Genomic DNA, 19,842 nt, shown 5'->3' with positions numbered 1-19,842 from the left:
TCTATATCCCTTCATTTTAAGAAGCTCTTTATATGTTTGGATTTAAGTAAGAGCAAATGTACTACATGCTTTGAGGGGAAAAATATAAAGTGATTTTTTTAACAAAATGTTTCTTATCTAAGAACACCAAAGTCTTATTTATGTCTCTCTGTACATACTATGATGAAATAACGACCAAGAATACAACTGAAGATTTAAAATACAATGAAACAAGAAAGACAGGCTGCGTAGTGACAAAACACGGTCTTTCCTCATGCCAGTAAAGTTCAAGCTGTGAGCATGCTCAGACCATCGGGAGGCACCAAAGTGACTCCATCAGAACTCCTTCTTAGGTGTAAGGACGACACGTCTAATAACTCAATTGCTGTAAACCTGTTGTTATTATTCTGGTATTAAACTTCTCTTCAGCTGCAGACTGACTGAAATGTTCCTTCTACTTCAATTCGTTGTTCTGATAGACGTCAAAGGTAAGGCTGCTGCTTTCTCGCTTAAATTAGTTCAGTTCCAAAAGAATATAACATTTCTATGTGGTCCTATCATATTTATAATGGAGTCATTGCACTGTTTGATAAACAGACAACCAGTCTGCGTTATCATCATCATTACCACTAACTGCTTAGAGTTCCATCCTACCAATTTCTAGGTGCAACACATTTTTCATGAAAACTTGCTTTATATGTTATTAAAATTGGAGACAAAAATATCTTTTTAAAACAATGCTGAAGAAATCGATTTCAATGGAGAAAATATTTTTAATATGTGAAAAAGGATGACAAATTAATAAATTAAAATTTTGTCTTAGGAAATTTCAACGTGTTGACACACGTTCATAAAATGTAGGTAATTGTGAGTTGCTATGTTTTGTTGTTAACGTAGTTAAACTGGGAACTGCAAAGTCACAGACAAATCAAAAATCAGTATCTCTCCCAAAGAGCAAACCTATCTAAAATAAAACCACTAAAAACGTACAAAAGTATCCCCACTTAGATAACTCTCTTTTCTGTTTTTAATCGTAAACATTTTTATTTTGGCCAAACTGCTAATTTTAAAGTTAGTGGTATTTTTATTGTAAAGCTGAGATGAAAAAATAAAATCGAATCTTTACCTGGTTTTAAAGGAAAATATATATTTGCTTTGTTATGAGCTTATACACTTGTAAATACATAATCTATTCATCATACCCCATGCATGTTGAGGTTTATTATTAAAAAATGTATCTATTGAAGTTTATAATCTTTCTTAGAGACTTGATAAACTGAATAAAAGGTAGAATTTGAAATTATTTTTATTTTCTGAGAAATTCATTTAAGTTTTTAAAATATTCAATTTTATTAAATGAATTCAACTGAGTATTGTTAATCTTGAAATAAAATTCAGTGTTTATGAGAAAAATTTCAATAAATTTCAATAAAATTTTTGTTTGAATTTGAAGTGCTAAAACTTTGTTTCAAATTATTTTAAAATATTTTAATACACTTAGCACAATTTTTATTTTGTATTTAAATCTCTCTTACATGAAAACTTAAGTGTTATAAAAGGAAAGAAAGATATATGAACTCATTTTGTATGAAACACAGTCGTAGAAAACTGTCTATTTCTCTGAATTAGAAGTAATTCCCTTGGAAGTTCATGTCTTATGCATAATTGCAATATTCAGTTTTATGATTTTTAAGAAGAAAAGTATCTTCTTGAATTCAGCACCTCTCACAGAGGCTATCTGTACCTTTAAAAAGTTCTTTAACATACCGAAATGCAACTATAGTTAACCAATTTTACTATAGTACTGCTTATACTTGTGGTAATGCATCTGATCGATTTTGCTTAGAAAAACAAAATCCTTATGAGATGAAAACATCTATTACTAAAATAATGTCTTAAGATTTACCTCAAAGTAATGGTGCTCTTTAAACAAACAAAAAATGGGGGGGGGAGAAATTTTAAATAGATGGTTTTTGTTTCTTATTGCTAAGTAAATGACATATTTCAGATCCATAGTAGCAACCTGATAAATATTTAATGATTAATTATAATTCCCTGTAAATTTTTACTTTCTAATTTTATTATACATTACTTTTGATGGCTAATTTAAACCTTCATATTTAAAATTATTTATTTTCAAAATTAGACATATTAATAATGTGTTGATAGCTTACTCTTACTTATAAAAATAATAATTTGCTATGTGATGAGGAAATTTTTTTTCCTCACAATAAAATTATAATTAAAGCAGTAAGACTCTTTATAATAAACAAAGAAAAGTCATTTACAATTATGTAAGCATAAAGATTACTTTTTAAATTCAGATAAATATTTGTGATAGATTCTTAGGCCAGATCTAAACAAAAGGAAAATTTAGAAATTGTATGACAGTCATTTGTCTTCTGGCCATGATCACCCTTGAGTGCCTAAGGAATGAACGATATTGACTATCTTAAGCCACAGGCATTAATTGATAAGTCAAGATAAAATATCTTATTATTACTTTCTACATGTACTTTATTATCAATTTATTTATTCACTGGGTTTCTTTGCTAACTAGCCTCAACTCCCTTCAAAAAAAAAGATTCTTTTTTTGTGTGTGTGGACTATTATGCACAATATTCCAAATCCCAAACATGAGCTTCTATGGGAAATTAAAGCATGAAACATGTACACCGCTACTTGGTAATTACGAATTGCTCCTTTTCAAATAATTTGCTAACCTTGGAAAAATGCGGTCATCCTCAAGGCCTGCGCTGCGTTTTGAAGTGAGCAGTATGTGACTGCCCCCTAACGGACAAGTTCAAACCTCAGCTTGGACGGGACTTTTTAATGTCACGTCGGTTCACCTTGGTCGCTGTGACTTGAGAAAAGGTTTTCCGACTAAATTTTAATTTCACACAATTACGTCCATGCTGCTGGTAGCTGTGAAAATCAATTACATCGCTGGCCAGTCATACTGAGAGGCTGACGCAGCACCACTAATGAAACCCGCTGTGAGGGGGGAAAGGACATACCCGATCCTCAGAAATTAAAGCCACTGAAATATTTTCCCTCTAAAGATGCCAACTAGACATATCTTGCAACAGCTTTATTCATTTGTTCATCTTACTGTGAATAACTATGATCAATGTAATAAGAGCTTTAAGGCCTCTCACTTGAAGTGACAAAACTGGCTGTCAGCTGAATTGTAGAGACAAAATTGGGATGCTGCTTTCAAATAAGTTGGTATTGGGGAAAAAAATCACACTCTTATCCTAGAAAAATCAACTAAGACTAGTTTTTATGTACATAGTTCTATAATGATAAATGCTCCGAATTTTTAGGACTATGTATTTGAGAACCCAACACTGCCTGGTAAATATATAACTTAATATTTGTCTTGCAAAATGAATGTGTTTGTTTTCCGTAAGAAATAATAGTAGAATCAGGGGCACAATTATCTGAAAATGAATTATCTATCTTCTATGCTTTATTCACACGCACCCCTTTCTCACCCCTATACTTCCAGAAACTTTTTTCTACAGAAAAAAATTAAACTTGCAATAAACACAGTGCTCACCAGTGTTGTATGACTATTTCCTTCACCCAGGGATGCTCTGTGTAAATAGAATGCCTGCTTGATGAGGGAAAGATAAATTTACCTAATTCTCCCTTTCTCAGATCCCAGTTTATTTTTTACTCAAGCTATAAAGTTAAAAAAATTTTTTTCAGTGACTATATTTTTCATTTCCATAATTCCAAAGGAATTTAAAGTTGTCTTTCTGGGTTTACAAACTTCCATTCTGATCACATGATGTACTCCCTTGCATTATTTCTTTGAGAATTTTAATCATCCAGGTTTTAAACTGCTTTTTAAAGAACTATCATCTCCTGGGCCCCCAGGTATAAAGTCTCTTTTTTGTAAGTCCCAGGCACTTTCATGAAGTTGGAGGGTATTTTCTCCTGCACACGTCCCCCTATGACTGGTCTCATAATTACCACAACAGAGCCTGTCGGCAGGCACCTGCTGATCTGAGCTGTAGTTTACATTGGCGTCTCAGGGATTTCACCCTGTGTGTGATCTGGTTTTGAACTTCGTGCCCAGTCTGCAGAGGGACCCTTTCCCTGCTGGCCATGGGCGAAGGGGCAGTACTGAAATCACAGCCTTGGTGGCCAGGCAGGGCTATGCCATCCCACTCACTCTCAGGGGCTCAGTCCCTGCGTGTGGCGTCCTGTGGGTCCCAGCCTCTGGGTGGGGCAGCATTCAGCCCCCTTCTCAGACAGGCAGGAACCCAGCTGTGTATCTGGTGTCAGCCCTCTGCCAAGCAAGTGGCTTTGCTCCTCCAGTTTTTTTCTTTGTTCATGTTCAGTGGACAGTTCTTTCATCCATGAGCTGAATCTTTTAATGAAATAACATAGTACCAACCTCTCCCTGTGTCTATGGAAAAGATATGTTGTGGAGAGCATATTCCGGATTTGCTCCCAATAGATCACCTTGACCCAGAAGCTCAGAAAAGAAGGTACATTTTATCCTCCGCTTTCCCTTGATCAGAGATGGGACATGAGAAGGCATCCACAACAGTGGGTCTGGAAGCGTGGAAGAAAGCATGTACAACGGAAGGGGTTAGGACGGGAGAGGCAGCCCAGTGGCGAGGAGGCTGGACTTAGGGCTAGTGACCTGTGTTCAGGCCGCAGCCCGGATCCTTCCCAGCCTTTGGCTGTCAGCGTAACAAATAACCTCTCAGCCTGAGCTGTCCCACTGGTACAATTATCAAGTGTCCCAGGACCACTTGCGGTGGTGTTAAAGAACTCGATTCTAGGACTCCAACCCCCACAGGTTCAGTGGGTCTAGGGTGGGGTGTGGGGCTCTGCAGCCCAGGTAATCTGATGAACCTGTCCCGTGGGTCACACCTCTGCAAACACTGGTGTTGCACTTAGCACCTCAAAATATCTCCACACTTCTTTTTATAAGAGATGCCAATTGGGTTCACCTGGATTATGGAACACATTAATTCTACCTGAAAAGTTTCTTTTTTTAATTTTTTTTGGGGGGAGGTTATAAGGACAAATTAAGTATTCAGCAAAGGAACAGCTGAAGCTACATTGTCTAAAGATCAGTATACAACCTCTTGATGGACAATATAATTCAAAAAAGTAGAATTAATATGTAAGTTGAACTATAAAGTCATCTTGATGTTAATCAGCACTCCCTCTTTAAGAAAGAAAAAGAAGTAGCAAACCCCTGACACAAATGGCTGGGGAAGAATCTTCTGACTTGGAGCAAGATTCTTTTTCTCATTTGTCAACTGGTTCTCTTTATCTACTTTTTTGTTCAGTTATGGACCTGCCAGTGGACACTGGACTAGCCATTTGTCTGTAGGAGGACAAGAGTGATAATTCAAGGTCCTCCCTCTTCTCCCCTCTTCTTCATCTCCTCTCCTCTCTGTCTCTTTTTTATTCATACCTTGCCTGAGACTTTCTGCCGTAACCACAAAGGCAAAAATAGTGTATCTATTATGGTAGCTATTTCTCCTCTTCATTTCTTTTCATGTAAATTGATGAAATGTAAGAAACTCCAAAAATATTGATTCTTTTCCATTCTGCCTTTGAGAGCCATTATGCAAAGCTTCCCTCAAAAGCCTCAAATTCTGTCTGAAGGTGAGAGAAGAGTCTTTATGTAAAATCACACATAGGCAGGCAACGGATCGTAATCCATGCTGAGGGTTCCCGGGAAACTGATCCCTATTACGAAGTCATTCTGTTATGGCTGTTTCTGTTTCCCTCTTAAAAATGCCACTGTCACTGTAATAACTAAAGCTAAAATTATCTACTGGGAGACAAAAGTTGCCCTCCCTGAGAACACAGAATTTTGAGAATGCTATGTTTTTTCTCCTCCACTGTATTGTGAATTTGAAGAGTTTTGCAGAGCAAACATGAGATTCCCTTTAGACGTAGAGCATACAGGTAGCATACCCATGAGCTGGGGTGGGCCACCTTACCTCACCTACATGGACACCATCAGGATAGGAGAGGCCGCTCTTCTTTCATGGTAGATAGCTTTAAGCAAACAGTCAACATAAGAATACTGAAGCCCTGACACAAGATAAAGGAGAAAAGGGAAATGAGTATAGAGCTTCTGTATGCACCTAACCCATACTGACGTCACATCCGACATGCGTACCCCCGAGTTTGGCCTATGCTTCTGACGTGGATTGGCACTGGAGTACCCATGGGGTCCCCACTTCCATATACAGGGAGTCAGGTAGATGTGGCCCAATTACAGAAACAACTGTTAAGCTTAGATAATTTTGAGGCACATGGTGTGTGCTAAAAATTGAGAACTTTTTCAGGCATTGAAAGAACCAAAATTATTTAGTTTCCTTCCAAGGGTGGGGCACAGTGAACTAGGGGAAAAGGAAAATATCTGTAATAATAATAAAATGTCACAAATACTGCAGTAGCGGTATGTGCAAGATGCTTTGGGAAGAAACATCACACTCTGGAGCGGTCTTAGAGGGGATCAGAAAGCGTTCACAGGATGACTTCTGAGACGAATATCAGAGAAGAGAAAATGTGGTAAAGGAGAAAAGTTGCATTTCATATTGAGAGAACCATACAAGCTAAGTCTCAGCATCTTATTACCATACAAGTCAGGGCTTCTGGGAACGTCCTCCTAAGGAAACACAGTCATTTGAAAAGGACAAGAAGTAGTGCTTGATCTGAAATCATTGCGAACGACTCCCTTCATTTTCAGCCCTATATAGTAACGCCGTCGATGACTGCACCACAGTTTTATCATCTGCTGTTTCCAGCACTTTCGTATTGTTTCCAGTTCAGGGCTATTATGAGTAAGGCAGCACCTATGTAGATCCCTGTCTGAGTCCTTCAGTGCACCTGTGCACACGTTTCTGTGGGCAGATCCCAGAAGAAAAACTGCTGATTCACGAGGTTGGCAAGCTTCAAGTTTGGTAGATAATGACAAACCATTTTCCAAAGCGTTTGTTCTAATTAACACTCCCTCCAGTGTATGAGAGTTTGCATAACTTGTCATCCTTGCTAAATAGTGTAGGATTGGTTGGTGTTTTAATTATAGCCATATGGGTAATCTGTGGTGATAGGTCCTTGGAGTTTTAATTTGTATTTCCATGGTTACTAATTAGATTTAATGCCTTTTCAGACATTATTTGGCCATTTGGATATCCTCTTGTTTAGTTTCTATTCGCATATCCTGCCCATTTTTCTATTTACTGTTCATCTTTTCCTTATTAATGTGTATGATACATGTATATATTTATATATGCTAATTACAGACTGTTTTGCAAACATCTACTTTGCCACTTCCCTTTACACTTTCTTTCTTTTTTTTCAACTTGAAAGCAGTCACTGGTTATCAACTGACGGGATTACAGAAGTACCCAGGTAGATACCTTCGTTTATCCTCCTAATAGGCCTGTTGATCTGGTCTGCCCTGTTGCCAGCATCTCCCCCCTCTACAAAGTGGGTGGTCTTTTCCTTCATTCTGCCTCGTGGAGGGCCACAGGAAGTTGTTTGCTTCTTTGAAGCATTTTCCAACAGTGTAGATCTCATGAACCAGATCCTCCATGCACACGATGCCGTACTTACCAGGAAACGGAGTGAGCAATGCATTGTCTGTCTGGGCCACTCGCTTTCTGCTGATTTTGCCATAACTGCTTGTACTGACTTCAGGTTTGGGTACCCCCATGCCATATGTGGTTCCACAATCCTCAGCATGTTTTAATGGTGATTTCTTCCTCTTTTGAAAACAGAATGTCTTAATTTTAATGTAGTCTCGTTTAGCACCTTTCCAATATGATTAACGCTTTTGTTTGTTTTTTGTTTCTTGTGTTCTCCTTAAAATCTCTACCCCGAAGTCATAAAGATTTTTGTTCTATATTATCTTTCAGAAACTCCATTGTTTTACCTTTCACGTTTAGATCTATAATCCACGTAGAATTGACTGTCCCTCACCACTGCCACTTGGTCGTAAATCAAATGTTTATATGTGTGTCTGTCTTTTTCTGAACTTTCTACTTTGTTCCATTGGTCTATTCTTTTTTTTATCTTTGCACCAATATCATACTACCTGAATTATCATTCCCTTATCATAAATCTTGATATACTCGTACAGGTAAGTTCTCTCGCCTTGTTGTCCGTCTTCAAGACACACCTGGCTCTTCTACTACACACCTTTTAGAAACAATTTACCCATGTCTACACACACTCTCCTGGGGTTTCATTGTAATTGCTTTGAACTTATAGATCAGTTTTGGGGAAGAATTAACATCTGTAAAGTATTAAGTCTCCATTTATTTAGGTCTTTAATGTCTCCCAACCATTTTATATACTTTGCATAAATGCCTGGCAGATTTTTGTTAGATTTATTACTAACTACATGACATTATTGGTACTATAATGAAAGGTACGTTTTATTAAACACTTCATTTTCTAATTGTTTCTTGCTGATATGTAGATTTTACATTGATTTTACAGAAACTTTGCTAACCTCACAAATACGGATAATTCATTATTTTGGATTTTTATGTTCACAATCATATCATGATCGATGACAGTTTTATTTCTTCTCTTCCAATACTTACACCACTGATTGACTCACCTTGCCTTCCTACATTTGCTAAGCCCTCTGGACAATGCTGAACATATGCAGGGATGATGGCCGTCACTGTCTTGTTCTCAGTCTCAAAGGGAAAACCATAAAAATTCACCATCAAGTGTATATCATGCTATGGGGTTTTATAGATATCCTTACTTAAATCAAGTAAGTTACCTTCTATTTTTAGTTTGCATAGTTATTTTAAAGTCAAGATCTTATAGTTTCATTTCTGGAGCCCCTGTCATAAACACAGGTGAAGACAAGTGACAAACTGGGAGAAAATATTTGTGAGTTACAGAGCAGAGGGCTAACTAACCTCCCTAAAGAATTCTGGTAACATCGCCAGATCCAATTTTCTCACACATACTTCCAAATACCATGTTCCAGACCACTGCTGCAGGAAAGCAAGTCACCAGCCCAAGAGCATAAATGAGTGAGTGAGTTTTTCATAAAATAAAAGATATTCCTTTCAAAGGGCTGTCTTTTCTTCTGTGGATACGGTCTAAGTTTTAACAATTAAATAATATGTTTCTAATACATCATTTTTATAGTACATGGTAATTTAGCATTTCTTAATGTTCTTATTTGACAAACTAAAATATTAATAACTTTTGCAGGTTCCTCTAAATTCTTTAATTGACTCAATTGGTCTAAGTAACCTCCGACCTATGTGTATGGGGTTTGGGTGACATTCAAGATAAGGACAAAGAAAAAGGAGCCAATGCATTAAGGAGATAAGGAGGCAGGGGAACCTTTAGAAAATATGGAGAAGGACGAGGTAAACCAGGGCCTGAGATGTCACCAAGCCAAGCAACAAAAGGTTTCAACCTGGTGACTATTGTTGTGTCCAATACTGCAGAGAACTAAGTAAAATGAAGACTATAAAGTATCTATTGTATTTAGTAACAAAGAGGATGTTAGTGATTCTGGTGGGAAGGATTTTAGTGGAACAGCAAGGCCAAGACCAATTGTGGTGTATCAAAGAGAGAAAGGTGGTGAGGAATGCAGACATTGACTCGTTTCTGAGGAATTTAATTTTGAAGGGAGAAGTGTTTCAGTTCTCATGTGGATATAGTAGGATCTGGGTTGACTGGTTGCTTGGTTTGTTTGTTTTGAAGATGAGAGCTGACTGAATAAGATTAATGTAAATGGAAAACCCAGTGGAGATACAGGGATATTGAAAATACAGGAGATAAAGGAAATAATTAATGGAGAGAAATTCTGAGCAGATGAGGTTAAATGGAATACTATAGAACACAGGCGGAAAGCTTCACTGAGGGCAGGAAGGAAAGCCTTCTTCTTTTCATTATGAAAGAAGCATCCAGGGCGTCAGCCTAGGACGTGTGGCTTCTACACAGCTCAGCACCAGCCATCTGTGTAAGGTGCCCACACCTGTGTGAGGTACATCCTGCCCAGTCACAGGGGTGCAGAGAAGGTTGGAAGTCTATGGGACTACAATTGGGGAGACTTGCCACCAAGAGGAAAAATAACCAGCGGAAATCCCTTAAAACAGAGCGGTCATCAAATGAGAGAGGAATTAGATAAGAGAGAGATGAAGGGAGAAAGTTACCACCTTCTACTCGCTCCGCATTTGCTATGCTAAGGTTCCCTCAGGCTTCACATGTCTCCTTTACTGTAACCTTTCCACGGTCTCCTTCCTTTACCCACCAGAGTGTTCATTCTGTGAGCTCATTGCGCTCAGGCAAGTTTTAGGAAGAAAGCTGTCTCTCAAACTCATGCAGAACAAAATCGGTATTTAAATACTAAAAGACAAGATTTTAACCCAAAAGAATGCATCCCTAAAGGTCAATTTAAGCAGTTTACTGGTCAGTAGCAGAAATCTTTTTGGAAGAGAAGACTTTCTTGTGCCTTCATATAATTTAGAACCCATCAAGGATCACGCCATTCAGTGTGTGACCTAGGTAATAGCACCCAGCCCAGGGGGACGTGGCCTGAAATACACCCCTGGTGAGAGTGATGTTGACAACTTGAACTTCTTTTTATTTCCAGTTTAAATCAAGATGTATTGAGCTTATTCTGTTCTAGAAAATTTAGCATCATTTCCCAAAATATGTCTGTTCAAACAGCAGGCATTCACCTGAAGAAGGAGATGGGGTGATGGTTTCTGCAGAAAATCTGTGAGTAGGACCCTGAGGGACAGGCTGAGATGGTTGGTTTTCCCCTGAAGGACATGACAGAAAATGAGGACTTGGAGAAACTCAGTTAAGGCAGGAATCTTTGAAGTGGGAAGGAGGTGGAGTAATTGTGTGCATGGACCCAGACCTGAATCTTCTACGTACTGACTCATATGACCACATAATCCTGTCGGGGTCTCCACTCATTGTAGCATAAAAACTTTGTAAGGACGACTTTACTAGTTTCCTTCAAAAGAACAATACGTCGTCTTCTCTGTAAAGGAGGGCTTTTAGTGAAGCTCAGCCTCTTCCCAGAAGTAGGGGGGCTTCTGTAGGAGGACTCAGCAGCTGAGCTGGCTTCACCATTGCATCCCGAGTGCTATTGCTGCCGTTCTCGGAGCTCCTAGCCTCTGAGCTCCCTGTGGCCATGGCTGTGGGCTGCCTTACAGAAATAGCATGGGATGCATTCCGCTAACATTTGCGGATGTTAAATGAATATTTCTTCTGGTGCTGCAGTACTTGGCTCTTTAGAGTAAATAGCAGTGGCTCCATCTATGTCTGAACTGGATTGAACTTTAGGAGTGGTGCACTCTGGGAAGTGTCCTCATTGGTCAGGATGCTGTGTGCTCCCCCGGGACCACGGCATCAGTGTGGAGAGTCTCAGCCAGAACACCAGGCTAAGGGGATGAAGGCTCTCTTAAGCTTCATGCAGGTGCAGCACAGGTGAGAATCAGAGAAAGCAAAGAGCAATTTGCACATCTCCATGGATTCTTAAACTCACCTGTTTCCTAATAACAAAAGGAAGGTATTGGTGCGCAGCAAAAAAAATGTCCTTGGGCAGCAGTCCAGTTGGCTTCAAAAGCCTATCAAGGAACCATTTTCAAACCCCATTGCTCAGACACGTCCAGAGTGTTGGCCAGAAGGCAGGAGGAGGAAATAGCACTGAGCAATTTTCTGTTATGTATTCCAACCCTCCTCAGCTGTGTGTTTGGCAGGGATCCCACAGAAACTCCTGCAGAAGCTACCAACCTCGCTTCTCTGTAGGCACGCTCCATTTTTATAATCCCCACATTTCCATAAAAACTATCTCCTTCTACTTCCACAGACAGCAGGAAGCATAGACAGCAGAACATGCTTTCTACAGACGGCAATTGATTCTTTCCCAGTATATATCAACTACAGTTGCGGTTCTTAATTATGTTTTAAACTGTATAATGACAGAACAGAATGATTAATGGAGTATATAGGAGACTAATCAATACTTTGCCATCACAATAAAAACATACGCCTGCAACTTTGGGAAGTCTACATCTTGAAAGGGGCTCTTTCTTCGATACCTCTTTTATTCCTAAATGACCCATTCATTCATTTTTTCATTAAAAAAATTACTGAGCACCAGATAAGTACCACACAGTAAGTTAGACAATAGGGATTTAGGAGACAGAAGACAGGGAGTAGGGAATTGATTTCATTTATTTATTTTTCTTTTACATAAAATTTATACCTTGAGATGGCTTTAGGAAGATACCATTCTCAGGTGAAAGATGGAGAAGTATGAGAAGTGCGATCGATCGGTTCTGTTTGTACATGGTCAGTCCTTCCCTCCCACATATTAGCTACAAGTACACATTTTTCGCACAGAAAAGGATATAATCTCGATCCCTCTTGTCTGTGACAGCTGATAGCTTGTCCCCCTCTAGGTAAATCTGCATCTGTGATGTGGGTTTTAGTTGGGTCCAGCTCTCAAAGAACCCAAAGTTGTCTGCGTGATAACTCTGTAGGGAACATAATCTACCAGCCTCAGCTTTCCACTTCAAAACTGTCTTTAATAGAATGTCTAACCACCTCTTGTAGATCATTAATAGAATAGTATTAATATTGTATGTGTTGTGAAGACATTTTCATTGGTTATTTATCATTTACAACCCCCCACCCCATTAGCTTTCAAAAGGCTGCTTAAGATAGAAACCACATATGTCATATGGCTTCTAAAACAGAATAATATGAAGAAGTAGGGAAAGTTTTATTATAGTCCCTATTTTTCCTTTCATAGAAGTCACAAAAAAGTCACGCAGTGCTAAGGCACAGTAAGCTTCCACTCAGCATCAGAGCTTCCTTCTTAAAGCCCTGTTTTCTTACCTCACGTTGAAATTGCCCACATTACCCAAGGTAATGTGCCAACATTACCGAATGGCTCACCATGGGCCAGGTACTCTCCAGGACTTCACAAACGTTAGCTTCTCTTGCTCCTAAAAACACCCATAGTGGGACATTATCATTGATTTGACTTTAAATATGAGAAAACTCAAGTTTAAAGAGGTTAAATAAGTTGCTTGAAGTCGCACAGTGAGTGAGTGATCGAGAGAATGCTAATCCAGGCAGGTCTGATGGTCTCCAGAGCACTCCATCACTGATGGATAGGATTTTTTTTTAATTTTATTAAATGTATTGGGGTAACATTGGTTAATAAGATTATATAGGTTTCAGGTATACAATTCTGTTAACACATCATCTGTATATTGCATTGCGTATTAAACACCCAGAGTCAGTTCTCCTTCCCTCGCCATATATTTGACCCCCTTTACCCTCTTCTACCTCCCCACACCCTCTTCCCCTCTGGAAACCACCATACTGTTGCCTGTATCTATGACTTTTTTGTTTGTTTGTTCATTTGTTGCTTTCTGTTTTATATCCCACATATGAGTGAAAGCAGAAATATTGGGTCACATCCCATTAGTGGATGGGTCATGAAATCTTCTTAGTGGTTTGTGATCCCTTTTCAAGTGAATGAGATAGGAGAGCAACGATCAGAGTGCATCACACATAGTAAAAGGCATAGTAATATTTCGAGAAGCTTTGTTTTCAGTCTCTGTGTATGTGTGTTTGTGTGCTGAACTGTGATACAAAAATTTTTTCTAACTGTAAGTTACTGTCTTAAAAAAATGTCAAAGCTGCTACACTAAGATATACTGATTCTCATTCATGTTTTGGACTACTAGTTTTCATAAATCTGCCCTTTACAGAAATCTTAGGAAAAAGTTACGAGATTTAAATCTACAAGGAAGAAGTTAAGAGATTTAAAATCTATGATTCAAACATCAACTGTAACTGAAAAATAAAAAATAAAATAAAAATTTAAAAAACTACCTCAAAAAAATAATCTATCACTCAGTGTGTATGACCCCATGTGAAGAGACTTTACAAGCCAACCCCCAGAGCCACGTGGCCAAGAAAATTTTCCTAAAGTAGTGAGACCTGACTGGTCCTATGTCTATTGCCAACAGTAAATCATTTACCTATCACTGCAGCAATAGTGGAGAAAATACATTTTTCTTCTGTAATAACAAAAATCCAAAGGGTAGAAAAGGACCCAAGGGTCACTGGCCCCAATCAGAGAAGGCCCAGCAGCTTCTGGGGCGAATGGAACTGTTACATCCAGCTGTCCCTAAGAGAGGCAGACTCTCCTCTTTTATTTGTTTGCTGGAATTTGATGGTCATTATGACTAAAACACTAAAGCTGAAAAAATTCAACACTTCACACGTCCTCTAATGATATCACTAAAAGCTTAATATACACTTGTAACTCACACACAGCTTCAGTGCCTAAAATCAAAACTCCCGCCCTAAAACAGAGGCAGTATCTGTTAAACAGTGAGGGCTGGCCGGCTTCGTCTACTTTAGGAGCACCTGGTGCCTTGTCTGGTGGGAGGGCACCTGACTGCCAGGCGACATGTGTTAGAGGACCCAGCTGTCACAGGGCATTTCCCCAAGAACCAGAGTGCTTTCACTTCTCAGCCTCCATTTCCTCACCTTCACCTAGAGAGTAATAACAACCGTACCAAGCAGCCAGTAAACGCAATAATTAAGAAACACCCAGCACAAGGTAGATGGCGCTCCACAGAGGTTTGTTCTCTATCCTTCTTCTAAGTTAAAAACCATCGTAGCACCAACTCAAGGAAATTCCTGATGATGCCAACCTTCAATGGCGTGGTTAGGGACACTTCAAAAACATCCCTGGCTCCCTTCAATGAGTCATGACGTGTAGCCACACCCGAGTCTACATGCTCCTATATTAATTTCTGTGACGTTTCATGTTGCACTCCTTTTAAAAAAATACACAGCTTCCACCATTTTACTAGAATAGTTACAGAAAACACATCTCTTTATGTTTTGGAAAGTACTCTTTCAAAATTGAAAAAATGTCTCATATCTAATTTCTGAGATGTTTTGGTCATCTTATCTCCAGATATAGTAATTTTGTAGATGGTAATTAATCTTTCCATTCTGGATTCCCTCATTCAACCCTGTAATTTTTCAGCTCTCATTCTTCTTCTCATGTTCCCTGCCCAAGAAAACTGTTTTGAATTTGTCCTCATAGGGGACTTATGCTCCTTGAAATGCAGGTGTCTGATTCAACTGATATCCTCCTAGCACAGTGGTTAAGGGTGGGGAGTCAGAGGATAGATGACTCGAATCTGACCTCTTCCAGATGAATGACTGCAAATACCCCTCAAACATAAAGGATAATATCACCCATACATAGATTTATCTCAGGAATAACAGATAAACCAGTGTGCCAACTGCCTGGCACAAAGCGAGCTCAATGACATATTGTTATTTACTGTTCTCTCTCCTTATTCAAACATGGTTCTGGGTTTCTCTCTGATTCACACTTAAGCTGTCCTTTGCATACATTCTTTTTTTTTTTTATTGTAACTCACCTCAAATCCTTCTTGTAAAAAATTAATAAGTAATTCAATTCATCTGTTTGATTTTGTGAACTCATGGTTTTGCTTTTCTGTTTCCAGGAGTGGGTAAATCTTTGATTTTCTAAAAAGTAGGACAATTGCTTTGGTTTTATTTACTATTGCCTTCCTGAAGTGAACTCAAAATAAGCCTTGATTCCTTTCTTGGTGTAGGTAGTGTTGGGTATGATCACAATTGATTGAAATGTAATTGAGAATAGTGTTCATAGAAGTTATGCACTAAGAATAACACCAGACAAATTTAACTCACAGGGTTCTTGTGAAAATTGAATGGCGTAACATGAAACGAGTTTGGCCTATTAACATTTTCTTGCTTTTACCTAAGATTTTTATCCCCTTTTCCACCTAGATTTCGCACTGACCGAAGGCAGTACAATCACTCCTCTGTGCCAAAAAGGGTATTTTCCCTGTGGGAATCTGACCAAGTGCTTACCGCGCGCTTTCCACTGTGACGGCGTGAACGACTGTGGGAATGGCGCTGACGAGGAGAACTGTGGTGAGGCCCCCGCCCTCAGCCCTCCATGTGTGCCCGCCTTATGAAACCCCAGAGCTGTGGGCAGATTGGATAATTGTAATGAACTGGAAGAGATCGCTTGGTATTCTATAAGGAATCCTTTTGTAACACAAATAATTGGTCCCCAATTTATTTGTGATAATTACCTGAATTTTCAGATAGAGGTTGCTTAGAACAGAAATGCAGTATTACAAAATGTGATAGTTGATAAAAATCTAAATTAGCTTTTAAATTCTACTTGGGTACACATATTTTAATTTTAAATGGCTTCCTATGACTTCCTTCTTATGGCTTGGTCATTTGGGTCCATTGCAAGATTGCCCATGATGTGAAAATGGGCCTGCCCAGAGAATTCATTTATTTGACAGACCTTTATGGAGTACTCACCACGTGCTAGGTGCTCTCAAAATCATTGGGACCCAGCAGGCTCAAGGGAAACAAGAGTCTTGCCCTTGTGAAGTTCATAAGGACCATGTGAACAAGGAGGAGAATAAACTTGTGGCTAAATAAATAAATTAAATAAGTTCAGAGTGATAGTGCCATGTGGTATATAAAACAGACTAATGGCACAGAAAGTGACTTGAGGGGTGGGCTACTTTTTAAAAAAAATTTAGTTTGTGTCTTTTAAAAAATTTTAATTAAAATATAGCTAACATACAATATATTAGTATCAGGGGTACACCATAGTTATTCAACATTTATATACTAAAAGAAGTGATCACCATGACAAGTCCAGCAACCATCTGACACCATGCCACGCTATTGCAATATTGTTGACTATATTCCCTATGCTGTACATACCTCCCCATGACTTATTTGTTTTATACCTGCAAATTTGAATGCCTTATTCCCCTTCACGTTTCTCCTCCTTTTTAATTTTTCAATTACAGTTGACATTCAATATTATTTGATATTAATTTCAGGTGTACAGCATAGTGATTAGATATTTATGTATTTTAAGAATTGATCCTCCCTGACTAGTCTACTACCCACCTGGCACTATACATAGTTATTACCATATTATGGACTATATTCCCATGCTTTACTTTGCAACCTCATGACTATTTTGTAACTACCATTTGTACTTAACCCCTCACCTTTTCTACCCTGCCCCTAATCCCCCATCTATCACCCTGATAAATCTAGTACCCATCTGACACCAAATATAGTTATTACAATATTATTGACTACATTGGGAAGGCTACTATAAAGACATAACCAGAGAAAACCTCTCTGAGATGATGACATTTGAATTGAATATGATATGAAACGAAGATAGAAACCATGAAATATTCTGGAGGAACATGGTTGCAGGCAAAGGAAACAGCAAGTGCAAAGGCCCTGAGGCTGAATGAAACAAGACAATGTATTTGTGGGACAGAAAGGCTAGTATGGCTTAAAAAGAGTGACCAAGAATATAGGGGAGTAAAGACATAAGCAGAGATCAGAGCACCAAGGGTCTTACAGGCCATTTTAGGTCTGTATATTAAGACTGTATATATTGTCTAATCTTACCTACGTATTTTTCTCTCAAAAAAAACTGATGCCCAAAGAGGATGACATGTCTCATTAGTCATAGAGTAGACACTAGAACCCAGATCTCCTGAATCTGAAAGAATCCTGTGTGTTTCGTCCCACACAGAACAGCCATTCCTTGGCACTGCCCAGCTCGCAAAGTGACACAGCGAAGGCCAGGGATGCTGGGCATCTGTCTTTGGAATCTGATCTCCGGCCCCGGGTACTTGTGCATGCCCCTGCTGATGGGACCTCCTGCCCTCAGCTCCCGTGCGTCACTCCTGCTCATGCCCTAGAAAACAGCTAAAGGTGTCCCCCAGCCACCTGAGAAGCTTGGCTTCTCTCCACCCGGAAGCTCTACCATCAGTCTAGGACAAGCATTCTTCCCCTGCCTCCATAGCACAGGTGTACCTGTGTGACTGTATGACGACTGCCTCGCCTTTTCACTGTACTTCTCTCACTAGACATGAGCTCCTGGAGGAGTTCCCGTCTATGTCTCATTCTGGTGGCACCAGAGCTCAGAACAGTACAGTACACAGTAGGTGCTCAATCAAAGGCAGTAACGGGGCAGCCCTCTGGATGCCAGTGTCACCCACTCAAATTCTTGGCTTTTCCGCTTCACTGCATGGCAATCAGAGAACACGCGTGTCTATCTACCTCACGAGTATGTTCTAAGCACAAATTAAATAATTTGTGTAAAGGCATCGAGTAGAACCCTATAAGAACCATGAAGGATACTAGTAAAAAATAGAACTAAATTAAAAAAAAAAAAGAACTAAATTAAAGATTGCAAGGATCAAAGGGACCTGTGGGCAACTGTTTAAATTTACTTTTCTCTCTGTATTAACTTCAGTATCAGACTTTACAATGCCTATCTTATTGTGTTAATAGTATATACTAAAGTGGGGATACTGCAAAATCAGGTCCACTTTTTAAAAAAATATATAATTTTACTGCAAAAAAAGAGAAAAAGAAACTTGGCAAATAAACAGATCATATCCTGTAACAAATTGAGAAAATATTACTTCTTTATTAAAAAGGTCAGGTGACAAACATGATCAGAACCCATGACAACTATCGAGTATGTATCTATATATACATATGTAGCAGTATGCAGATGACGACATAAAATTTAGATTACATCTTTTTTTGAGGACCTCAAAATTAAGATCAAACTTTAAAATGTCAGCATTAGAAATAGGTGATAGCCTGATCAAAATGGCGGCATGAGGTGAGCCTCTGTAGCGCTCCCCTGGAATTTACAACTAATCAAACACCAATAACTCCACAAAGCACTCCCTGCACAGCAGACAGGCAAGATGAAGAGGCCCACTACTGAATTCACCTAAAGGTGGGTGAATTGTGCGAGGAGGTAGGTGGGAAGGGAGAAGTGGGGAGACAGAGCCGCGCAGGCGCAGGACGCAGACCTAGCTCAGTGCTCTGAGCTCGCTGCATCCCGGAACTACCGCAGCTGCCAGAGAGGGAAGAACTCGAACTACTAGGGCTCCGCTTATGGCCCATAGGGCTGAGGGGGCAGCATATAACACGGCTGCACCCAATGCTCACGGCAGAGACCTCAGAGGAAGACTGAGGGAAGAAGGCTGAAAACGGTGGTTTAAGCCCTCACTGCTGAGCAAGAATGGAAGCCTTAGGCACTGAGACTAGCCGCCCCCTCCCTATCCTCCCAGAGCTCGCCCCGCCCCCACCTGCCCGGTGCTAGAAGCGATAAAGTAGCAGTGTCAGATCAAAAGCACAGGATATTTGCTGTTCTAAGAACTATGGACCGCAGACACAGATTCTCAGCCCAACTAGTTCTGGCAAAGGGGAGGGAGCTGTGGAAGCAGGACTGGCTGTGGTGGTGGTCGCCACCATTGCTCTGGGCCACCTCTCACAACTTATCCTGCCCCTGTCCCCACCTATCTGGGCAGATCCCTGCAGGAGTAAACAGAACGGCTGAAACATACGAGCTCTGAATCTGGTGCAGGAAGAGCTTTGGAACTTCAAAAGGTCTCCGCATTCCCACACGGACACTGCGCCCTGTGACCCAGGTGAACTATTAACAGAGGAGAAGCCTGTCTCCCAGAGAATCCCCCCATTGTGTGAGAAGCTGGAATAGTACAGAGAAAACATAGCACTACCATGTGAGAGAGGGGAAAAAAAGGCTGCAGTCAGAGAGAAAATAAAATATTCTACCAAGAAGTACTGGAAAACAAAAGAAAGACCTCTTCCTATAAATCTTTTGGAGAAGCCACACCTGTAGATGTCTAGGAAGAGAAATAATAAATCAGTAATTGCCATGAATAACCAAGGCAACAAGAC

General features: G+C 39.6%; 1 protein-coding gene across 1 annotated transcript in view; it reads left to right on the top strand.

Annotated features, from left to right (window-relative positions):
- Positions 1-424: 424 nt before the first annotated feature.
- Positions 425-19,842, top strand: part of RXFP2 (relaxin family peptide receptor 2) — a gene marked incomplete at both ends in the record, with an annotated part of 60,016 nt that continues 40,598 nt past the window's right edge. Inside the window, 2 exons of the mRNA XM_081046026.1 lie at positions 425-467; positions 15,844-15,990. Coding sequence (XP_080902152.1) covers positions 425-467; positions 15,844-15,990 — 190 coding nt within the window. The remainder of the gene's footprint in view (positions 468-15,843; positions 15,991-19,842) is intronic.

Source organism: Rhinolophus hipposideros, assembly GCF_964194185.1.
Source record: "Rhinolophus hipposideros genome assembly, chromosome: 4".
NCBI classification, from domain to species: domain Eukaryota; kingdom Metazoa; phylum Chordata; class Mammalia; order Chiroptera; family Rhinolophidae; genus Rhinolophus; species Rhinolophus hipposideros.
Note: the sequence above shows the minus strand (reverse complement) of the source record. Positions and strands in the feature narration are given on the sequence as shown.